This window comes from Bombina bombina, chromosome 5 (assembly GCF_027579735.1).
Source record: "Bombina bombina isolate aBomBom1 chromosome 5, aBomBom1.pri, whole genome shotgun sequence".
Lineage (NCBI taxonomy): Eukaryota > Metazoa > Chordata > Amphibia > Anura > Bombinatoridae > Bombina > Bombina bombina.
In genome coordinates, this window is record NC_069503.1 from 704,509,572 (window position 1) to 704,521,255 (window position 11,684).

An 11,684-nucleotide genomic window follows, 5' to 3' on the forward strand; every position below is an offset into this window, starting at 1 on the left:
AGTAACAACTAAATTCTGGTTAAATCCATTCTAACATTCACATGAGCTCAGAGCATCACAACAGATTATGAGTGGGCTGATAAAAAAAACATGGTGGTGTTTTTTAGCGTCACAGCTTTGACTACATGTGTAGCAAATTTACTTTATAAAATAAATGAAATGGTTATAAAATAAAATACACAAAACCACAATAGAAACACTTTGTTGTTTTATATGTGACAGTTCCCAACGCATTTTACCTTAGATCTTTCTTTATCATAAGAGTGTTGCATTTAAATGAATAAAATGTGTGCACAATTAAACTTTCATGATTCAATTAGAGCATGTAATTTTAAGACACTTAAATTCACAACTATAATCATATTTACTTTGTTCCTTTGTTGACAAGAATATGTACATATGCTCAGCAGCCGCAATGCACTACTGGGAGCTAGCTGTTCATCAGCTCAACGGATGCTTTTAGGTAACTCCCAGTAGTGCATTGCTGCTATGGGGCTGACTTTAACTATGTGTTTAATTAATTTACATGGGTAAGTAAACACAGTTATATGAAATCAATAGTGCCTTTACCTGGAATATACAGATTTTTAGAGCAGGTTGCCTTTCCTCAATGTCTGCTTTGTTCATGTTTGTGGTTATTTGAAACATTGTGGTAAAAAAGAAAGAAAAAAAAAAACTTTTTATCTTACCAGTGTCAAAAAGTTGGCAAAATAAACTATTTGGAAGCCTATAATTATTTTGTTATGTTGAAGTAGTAGAATGGTCATTTTCCCATTGAGGGTCATACACATGACCTATTGTATTATATCAGAGTAAACAGCACAACCCCTTTTAACTGAAGGAATTCTTTGTTTGTTGAACAGTCTGTTGACTTCATCTCTAGAAGTCAACAGACCTGGACCCGCTAGAAGTTCTGTTTGATGCCTTTGCAAACACATTCTATTCCTTTAAGGAAATTGAAACACTCTCTGATGATAAAAAAGGGTAAAGGTACAAGGAGTGGGGAACTGTCCCATATAAAACAACAAATAAGGAAATAAATGTACCCCTTAAACTAAGAAAAAAAAAATGTCCCCCGAAATATCCATGGATCTTTTTTGGGATTCAAAAGTACTGACTGACAATATACATTACAGCTTCCAATAAACCTGTAACATCTCACTAGAATTTTCAAATAAACAGGACATACTTATACCTGACGCACAAAACTGTTATCTAGAACTGTGCAACTACATTACAGAAATAACTTATATGGACTATTAACACAAACACACAAATCACAATAGGGTTAGATGGAGGAATCAAATATTAAAAGGGACACTGAACCAAAAAATGTTCTTTCATTATTCAGATAGATCATGCAATTTTAAGCAACTTTATAATTTACTCCTATTACCAAATGTTCTTCATTCTCTTTCTATCTTTATTTGAAAAGCAAGAACGAAAGTTTAGAAGCCGGCCCATTTTTTGGTTCACAACCTGCTTTGTTCTTGCTGATTGGTGAGTAAATGTCAGCCACCATTAAACAAGTGCTGCTCCTTAGCTTAGATGCCTTCTTTTTCAAATAAAGATTGCAAGAGAATGAAGTAAAAATGATAACAGGAGTAAATTAGAAAGTTACTTAAAATTGCATGCTCTATCTGAATCATTAAAGAAAAAAAAATTGGTTTTAGTATCCCTTTAAGAGAATGGAAGTCCCCAAAAGTCCCTCGCATTACTTAGCTAATTAGTATATTAAATCTGCAAACGACAATAGAAAAGCACAATATGAGATCAGCAAATGATTCACAATTAAGAGCTTTTTTGTGTGAAGTGGAAAAAAATTATTATGGCGTAGCCGACACCACTCCAACATCAGTTTATAGACTCGTTTAGAAATGCTAAAGCAATTATATTACTTGTACTCGAGATTGAATTAATCCAACAGAGGATAGAGTGGATCGCTACTCCGTAGATAATATATATAATACTATTTATTTATTTTTCTCTTTCTTCCCTTCCCTGAAGGCCATCCCAAGCTTTAAAGATTAATAGGTGAAGTCTCACAAGAATGTGCTGAGATTTTATTTTTAAGATAAAAATGTTTATGATGTGGTCCGATTTAAGTATGTACACCTCCATGGAGACAATGGAAGGATAAGTACTGGGAAGGTAGAGATAATGAAGATTATTATTACTCAATGTCTTTTGTGGTAGCTCCAAGAATCAATATATCCTATATTTGTATTGGATATTTTTTTTGTTTAGTTCACAAATGAAATCAACTACAGACGGAGCTGCGCCTCCGGAATCATGTAACAATTTATGTTCATTTTGGCAATGTGCTTTTTGTTGTCCTTTTTTTGTCTGTGAATATAACAAGAGAAAATCAATAAAGAAATGTTAAAAAAAAAAATACTTTTTACCTCTGTGATTACCTTGTATCTAAACCTTTGCAGACTAACCCTGTATTTCAGTTCTTTTGACTGATTTGCATTTAGCCAATCAGTGCCCTCTCGCTTGTAAATCCACGGGCGTGGTCACAATGTTATCTATATGGCACACATGAACTAACGCCCTCTAGCGGTGAAAAACTGTCAAATGCATTGAAATAAGGGGCAGCCTTCAAGGTTTTAGAAATGATCATATGAGCCTACCTAGGTTTAGCTTTCAACAAAGAATACTAAGAGAACAAAGCAAATTTGATGATAAAAGTGAATTGGAAAGTGGTTTAAAATTGCATTCCCTATCTTAATCATGAAAGTTTAATTTTGACTAGACTGTCCCTTTAATGGGAATGTATCACATTAGTTACTTAAAGGGACAGTCTAGTCAAAATTAAACTTTCATTATTCAGATAGGGCATGCAATTTTAAACAACATTCCAATTTACTTTTATCATCAAATTTGCTTTGTTCTCTTGGAAATCTTAGTTGACAGCTACACCTAGGTAGGCTCATATGCTAATTTCTAAGCCCTTGAAGCGGCCTCTTATCTCAGGGCATTTTGACAGTTTTTCACAGCTAGAGGGCATTAGTTCATGTCTGCCATATAGATAACATTGTGCTCACTTCTGTGGAGTTATATAGGAGTCAGCACTGATTGGCTGAAATGTATGTCTGTCAAAAGAACTAAAATAAGGGGGCAGTCAGCAGAGGCTTAGATACAAGGTACAAGGTAATCACAGAGGTAAAAAGTATATTAATATAAACTAGGGAATGGGTAATAAAGGGATTATCTATCTTTTTAAACAATAAAAATTCTGGATCTGGAGTAGACTCTCACTTTAAATTGAGTTCAAATGATTCATAGCACAACAACAAACACACAACAGAAACAATATGCAATCAATATTTCTATAATAAAAGGGCCATAATAGTAAAAAACTGACATGCTCAAATTCGTTAATGCATGTAATTTTAAGACTATCGACTCTGCACTACCAGAGCACTGCTGGTTCCAAGCGTAATTTTTTGACTATTATGACCCTTAAAGTGAAAGTCAATTTTGATGAATTAGTGCCCTGTTTTTTTTCTTCAAAAACTTACCTTTTCATTCTGGCAGCCGCTCCAGCAATTCCCACGGCCGTCGGAAGCCTCTGCAGACGTCAGAAATGACTAATCCAGCTTCCTCCAATCACGGCTTCCCCCCGGGGGAATCTTGGCCTGATGCAACACCACGATTGGAGGAAGCCGGATTCGTCATTTTGGACCCGCGAAGACGGCTTGCGACGGGCGGAGGAAGTGCTGGAGCGGCTGCCAGGATTAAAAGGTACGTTTTTGAAGAAAACAAGTGAGTCAATTTTGATGAATTAAAGTGCCCTTGTTTTTAATAGGATTATTAAAAACCGGGCACTAATTCATCAAAATTGACATTCACTTTAAAGCTATAGGCTAAGATACACATTAAAATGAGCTAAATCTATATGTTATTTAAAACACAAGGCTAATAAGTAGCAGCTTGTACAGGAAGAGTGTGTATCATATGATTACATATCACATTTTACACAGTTTTGCTACATCAGCACTATAAGGCAGAATGCTGCTACAAGCTACAAACTGTGCAATTAGTTACTTCTATAACTAGGTGCTCCTAGCTCTGCCATACCCTTGATGATAAGCTGTACTGATGTGCCCCCGGATGTTAGGGTGTCCTTAGGTCTCAGGCTCTGCATCAGAGGGGAGCCAGTAGATTTGGCTGGGGAACCACTGCTGCTCATCTTGTGGGTGTAAGCTGCAGTGCTGGGCAGCGTGTGCAGGATTCAGACACTATGTCACAAGTGACATGACCCACTGTGCAGCAGAACTAATCAAACTCACAGCAAGCACTAGATTGTAATAGTATCTGTAACACAGCTCCTGATTGGAGCAAGGTCACTAGTCACTTTTGTATTAGTGTATGTCATTGGCTGCCTGAGCCTGCCCCTCCCCTCCCTATGTATGAGGAGGAAGTGTGTGCAAAACATTGTTATTTCCCTGTTTCACAGTGCATTGAGAGGATGGTATTTCCCAGTAAAACATGATGCTGCAAATTATTTTCATTATTTTACTACTTTAATTTGCATGGATGTTCAAATTAGGGTTCCAAACAATATTGCTATATTTTTGTCTCTAGGAACAAAAAGTGGAACTATATTTTGGGATTTAAAATCCCTGTTATCCTCAATCAGCCCTGAGACATGAGCTCATGCATTTTGTGACACCCTTAGCCTGCATATGTTTTACATGTGCTATTGTGCTTTACATAGGGGATTTAAGGAACCTGCCAAAAGCAAATTTACAGCTGAGAAAATAATGTTCACACAGCCTTAAAGGGACAGCTCACACCATTCGCACACTGTCTTAAAGGGACAGACACAAATACCACATCCAATCTTAAAGCGTCAGATAAGAGTATGCACTAAGGGCTCCATTTATCATTCATTCTTGAAATACGACTTTCAGTTCTATCAGTTCTCCGCAGCTCGCCTTTGGAGAGGCGCACTTATATTTATCATAAAAATGGTAGCATTTTAACGCCAATTTCCAAAGGCGAGATGCTGCGGATTAATGATAAATCTCTGAGTATTATATATGAGCCTTATTTATCATTAGAAATACTCCCAAATAGACTTGATTTTTGTATAGAACCTTCCTTTTTTTTATTTAAATCTAACTTGTTTAAACCACCCTTAACTGTGTATTTAATTATTTAAATACAAACCTTATTTAATTTTAATGTAATAATATAAATATATCATTACTTTCTTTTTAAATTATGCCAAAACATGTAACTGAATACATCTAATTTAATTAATAAATGCATTTTTTGGTTTTAGTCATGTGAAAGAAAGCTTTATATTTTTTTTACACATGCTACAATTAACCTTTATCTTCTTCCACACCCCCTGCAGTACTTATGACTCCTATAGATATGCAAAAATCTCAGTGGTGACCCAAAATATGTTAATAACTATGGACATGTATCACATCTCTACTTGATATAATTTATTGTTAGCTTTAGACTGATAAACGTGTCTTCCTTTACAAATAGAATTTAATAGGTCACCAAATTTGTATTTTCAAATAATATACAGTATTTATTATAAAACATAAAATAAAAAAAATGTTATCTTCAAATTTACATTATTGATTCATATTTCATTCTTATAGCAGCCAAAATTAAGAAATATTCCATCTTCTCTCACGAAAAAAGTGGAGTAAACTCAATGTTCTCCATAGTAGTTTTGGAGAACTTTTGTGGTCGTATTTGTAGGAGAATTTTAGGTTGTCCTAAGGAGCAAAATAATGATAAATAAAATACAACCAAAAAAGGGCTTGTTTGTGCTTTCTTTGGCGCACATGTGCGCCTAGGCGAGATAGAATAGAGTGGGAGAATTTTGCGGTCGTATTTGCTTATTTGTAGGCGTATTTTGCTTTGAAAAATAGGAGAACAATTCCGACAGCGTATTTATAGGCGCAAATGTGGGAGAATTACAATGATAAATGGAGCCCTAAGCCTATAAAGGGAAAACACGCCACATGCACATAGCTTTGACTGAACAGCTCACACCATGTACAGTATTAAAGGGAGAGGTTTGCACACAACCCACAGACAGCCTGTAAGCCCACCCCAAACAAGGGACAGATCACAGAATGCACAAATCCACACAGCCTTAAAGAGACAATTCACTAAAGTGCAGTCTTAAAGGTACATGCACAGCTTTTACAGGGACAGATAATAGCACATCCAAACACTGTCTTAAAGGGACAGATACCAGTATGTACAGACACAGTGCATACAGCCATAAATGGAAGCTCAACCTACACTAATGCAGTCTTAACATGACGGCACACAAAACACAGGTTTTAAAGGAACAGATCACTTCCCAAGCACACACAAACAGTGTAAAAGGCACAGTATGCACAAGCACACACACATCTCACACAGTCTATAAAGGGACAACTCACACTCCTTATCTCTCTTTTCTACTGAGGACAAATAGGAACATATATAAAACAGGCACTAAAACAAACTGCAAACGAGGCTGTGTGGAAAACCTGTTATATAATTACTTTAACAATCTTATGTTCTACATAGCCTTTTTTGCATAGTCTCTTTTATTGTCTGTTTATATCAGTCCCTAATTGTCCTCAGCAGGAGAGATAGATAAGGGGAAACTTAAGTTCAAACATGGCATAGCCCATTACTATATAGATACCCAGAGTTAAATTACAGGAAAAGGAGATCATGAGATTTCATAGTAAACTTACTTAAACTGAATAGGAAAATAACATGACTATGCCTGCACATGCCAGATGCACACTGCCTTGCCAGTCCTGGGACAAGCATCCTGACTGGCTACTTAAAGTCTCTTTACAGTGGGGTGCGAATACATAGGAAATGTTAGGTAAAATATCCTTATTTTTTACATAGAGATGTTCAGGTGATATTTTCTAGTCAGCTTGTAACAGCTATGCTGCATCACTTTCAATTGCTTCAACATTTGGGTATCATGTTCCTTTAAAGAGACTTATAATTTCAGTTGTGGTCAGATCAGGGCCTAAAACATTTGGGTGTCTACCTCTCAAGGGACCTGAAGAGAACTATAAACTTTAATTTGAATCTATTACTTGCCCATATTAAACAATTATTGTTATCCTTGACATTCCAGGATATATCTTGGATGGGAAGCATTGCTATACTTCAAAAAATAACTTACATCTTTAGATGTCTTCCCATACAAATTCCTCCAAATATTATTAATAACTTGCAGTTATTAATTAATAGATATATTTAGAATTCAAAATGAGTGAGAGTGGCTTCCAGAATCATTCAAAAGCCAGTTATGATTGGAGGACTTGTCCTTCCAAGTACAACCCCAATTCCGAAAAAGTTGGGGACACTATGCATTTGCAAAAAAACAAACAAAAAGAGTAATTTGAAAATTCAATTCACCCTGTACTATATTGAAAGCACATTATTAACACATGATTTGATGTTTTACTTTGTGAATTTAATGTGTTTTTGAAATTATACACTCATTTAAAATCTGATGACTGCAACATGTTCAAAAAAAGTTTGGACAGTCGACTGTTTACCACTGTGTAACATCACCTTTTCTCTTAATAACACTTATTAAGCTTTTGGTAACTAAAGAAACCAGTTGGTTAAGTTTAGCAAGCAGAATTTCCCCCCATTCATCTATTATTCATGTCTTCAACTGCGCAACTGTACCGGGCCTTCATTGCCTTATTTTGCGCTTCATAATGTGCCACACATTCCCAATTGGAGACATGTCAGGACTGCAGGCAGGCCATGCTAGCACCCACACTCTCTGCTTATGCAACCATGTGCTTGTAATCCGGGCAGAATGTGGTTTAGCGTTGTCCTGCTGGAAAATGCAGGGACGTCCCTAGAAAAGACAATGTGTGGATGGCAGCATATGTTGCTCCAAAATGTATATATATCTTTCTACATTAATGGTGCCCTCACAGATGTGCAAGTTACCCATGCCATGGGCACTGACACCCCCAATACTATGATAGACGCTGGCTTTTGGGCCTGATGCTGATAACAGCTTGGATGGTCCTTTTCCTCTTTGGACAGGAGAACACAATGGTTGTTTTTTCAAAAACTATTTGAAATGTTGACTCGTCGGACCACAAAACACAATTCCACTGTGCTAATGTCCATCTCATATGAGACTGAGCCCAAAGAAGTCGTCGGCGCTTCTGGACAGTGTTGATGTATGGCTTCTGTTTTGTATAGTAAAGCCTTAACGTGCATCTGTGGATGCAACGCCAAAAAGTGTTGACTGACAAAGGTTTATCAACATATTCCTGAGCCCATATCAGGATATCCATTACAGACTCATGAGGGTTTTTGAGACAGTGACGTCTGAGGGATCGGAGATCATGCACATTCAGAAGTAGTTTTCGTCCTTGCCCTTTACACACTGAGATTTGACCGGATTCCTTGACTCCTTTAATTATATTGTGCACCTTTAGAAGGTTAAATGCCCCAAATCCTACCAATTTGTCTTTGGGGAATGTTGTCCTCAAAGTGATGAATTATTCGCTGACTCATCTGTTGGCAGATTGGCGAGCCTCAACCCATCCTTGATCTTGAATTACCAGGCCTTTTTTGGAGGCTCCTTATATACTATGATTACACGATTGCCTCACCTGTTTCACATCTTCTTATTTCAACTTTTCACATCACTATAAGTCCTAAATTGCCCCTGTCCCAACTTTTTTGGAACATGTTGCAGTCATCAGATTTGAAATGAGTGTATATTTTAAAAATACATTAAATTCACAAAGTTAAACATCAAATAATGTGTTAATAATGTGTCTTCAATATAGTACCGGGTGAATTGAATTATCAAATGACTCCTTTTGTTTGTTTTTTTGCATTTTCCATACTGTCCTTTTTCGGAATTGGGGTTGTATTCAAATTTACAATGAAGCAGCATTATTAACCGACGTTACAGCTTGGGAATCTCGTATAGAGTTCACAAGATGGAGAGAATTAACGCAAACCTCTCTCCCAGCATATATGAGATTAGAAGATCTGCTTTGGATATCAATACATAATGTCCCAGTCTCCTATTTTAGTAATGAAATCATATAAGAATAATGCTTGACAAGCTGGAGACTGTTAAAGGGCCATGATACACAAATGTTGAAACACTTGAAAGTGATGAAGCATAGCTGTAAAAAGCTGACTAGAAAATATCACCTGAACAACTCTATTTAAAAAAGAAAGATATTTTATCTCAAAATGTCCTAAGTATTCAAACCCCATTGCGAAGGACTTTAAGCAGCAAATCAGTATGTCTGTCATGGGACAGTCAAAGGAGTGAGCTTCGTGCATACTGAGAGTTAAGTGAAATCCCATGAGATCACAGTAAAAGAGTTCATGACCTCAGCACTGCTGATGCTAATTGGCTGCTGTTCATTTCTTATTTTTTTTTTAATCTACAGCTAAGCAGCAGCTGAAGTATAACTTTTTACACAGCACTTACTCTGCTGAGCTGAGGAAATTGTGAGGTAAAATAACTTCCTTTTTTACATAGAGATGCTCAGGTGATATTTTGCTGCCAGCTTTTTACAGTTATACTGCATAAGTTTAAAGTGATTTAGCATATGAGTATTATGTCCCTTTAAGAAATATAGTAGTCGTGGCACTGCATCCTTCTCCACTCCACGCCACTCCACTAAATTTGAGGTATACTTTCGAATGTCCCAGAAACACACCCTTCAACATGGAATAATTTAGAAATTACAACTGTTAGTGACCTTTATCTACTCGCCCACATGATACCATATGATGAACTTATTGTAATGAAACAAGTTCCATTGAAACACCAATTCGAATTAAGGAGGATATACTCTCTTTTAAAGGTGTGGGGTTTCCCTTTGCAGCAAGTTAGATAACTAACACATTGGGAAATAAGATGGTCTGCTGACATACAGCTATATCAACCGCTCACAACACACTATATTTTTCTTTTAGATTGCCCTAAATTTAAAAAGTATGATCCTATAATTCAATGGGAAAGACATCTCTCTGTTTCCAACTCTAATGAAAAATGGCAGCTAGCTAATAAACATACAAAGAAAGCAATACACTGTGTTACGCTCTATGAGCTATATTACAAAATACTTGTTAGGTTGCACGTGATCCCTCAAATACTACATAAGATATTTCCTGACAACACAGATAAATGTTGGAGACGTTGCAATCAGGTAGGCTCCCCTTTACATGTGTGGTGGGCCTGCCCTAAAATTCAAACATTATGAAATAAAATCTCACAAATTTCTTTAAAAAGTGGATGTAAAAAATGTACAGTTCCAATAGCATTATTCCACATTGGCTTATCTAAATTGAAACATGCCCAAAGATCCATTATAATTATAGCTTTTTAAGAATGGCATTGGCATAGATTGATATCCATGAATTATTAATATTAATTATGACCATATACTTATAGAAGAACTTGGAGCAGTATTGCACAAGAGAATCAAAGATAGACAGAGAGTTATTATGTTGTCTTTTCCTTTCTCCTCCCACTTCCATGTTGACAGTTGACTTTTCAGAATTCTACATTATAATAGATTACAGTATTCCTTGACAACCAAGCTATATAGAGATAAAGTATAATAGTTAATTCAGTTTCCTGTATGGTAACATGACCTTAAAGGGACAGTACACTGTAAAATAGTTTTTATATTAATGTATTTGCAATTACTTGTTATACTAGCTGCAGAGTATAAAATGTATGAAAAAATGTTCAGGTTTATTTGTGTATATGAAGTAGCTGGTTTTGTGCTTTTAAACCACAACCTTTTACAATAGGTTGAGCTTCAGGTATTATCAGCTCTCATTATGTTATCACTTTGTGTACACACACTTGCTTCTTTATCTTATAGAAAATAGATACTCAGTTCACACTGAATACACAGTGATATATAAGAATCTCAGAGGTGCCACCAAAGGCTAATGATGATTCTGGTAGTCCCACCAAAGGGCAGCTCGCTCTTAACAGGAACGATAAATCTAGATAATATAGGAAAAAAAGAAGAAGAAGAAGGCGCTCCAATGGTGTATTATCTCAAAAGTAAAATCCCTCCAACCACATTCAATGGCCCCAGTAGGAATAATACTCACAAGCTTTAAGCACTTATCTCAAAGTGCAAAATAATACAGTCTAGAAAATTAGGAGGTTTCCAGCTAGCTCTCATATAGCGTCAGTGATGTCCAGGAAACCCACAGTGTCAATGTTCACCACACAGTAATTCCAATAGTAAATGTAATACACTTCAAATTTTAAAAGTGTTAAATCCAAGAATGTATTATAAAAGTGCAATATAGCACATTAAAAACAATCTGAACGCGTTTCGCAAGGAACTCTTGCTTCCTCAAGCAGCATACATTGACATCACATATAGACACATATATATACATAATAGGATTACAATGGCAAGGCATCACATGAAAACAATAATCAGAGCGTTTATTTAGATTGTTAAAAAAAAGTTATCATGACTTTTTGATTGATGCTATTAAGTTTATTCTCACTCATAATTATTTTGTTTATTTGGATAAGTTTTATTTACAGATCTGTGGAACAGCCATCGGGACATGCTTTGCCCCTAGCATTGCGAACCTCTTCATGGGCTATTTTGAGAAAGATTTTATATTTAAGTCTAAGTTTTGGG

At 36.0% G+C, this 11,684-nt stretch overlaps 1 protein-coding gene across 1 annotated transcript in view; it reads right to left on the reverse strand.

Moving 5' to 3' along the window:
• BLOC1S5 (biogenesis of lysosomal organelles complex 1 subunit 5) overlaps positions 1 to 4,311 on the reverse strand; it is a 134,640-nt gene extending 130,329 nt beyond the window's left edge. The window contains 1 exon segment of the mRNA XM_053714728.1: positions 4,087 to 4,311. Within this exon segment, the coding sequence (XP_053570703.1) occupies positions 4,087 to 4,198 (112 nt within the window). The 5' untranslated portion in view covers positions 4,199 to 4,311.
• Between the last annotated feature and the right edge of the window lie 7,373 nt (positions 4,312 to 11,684).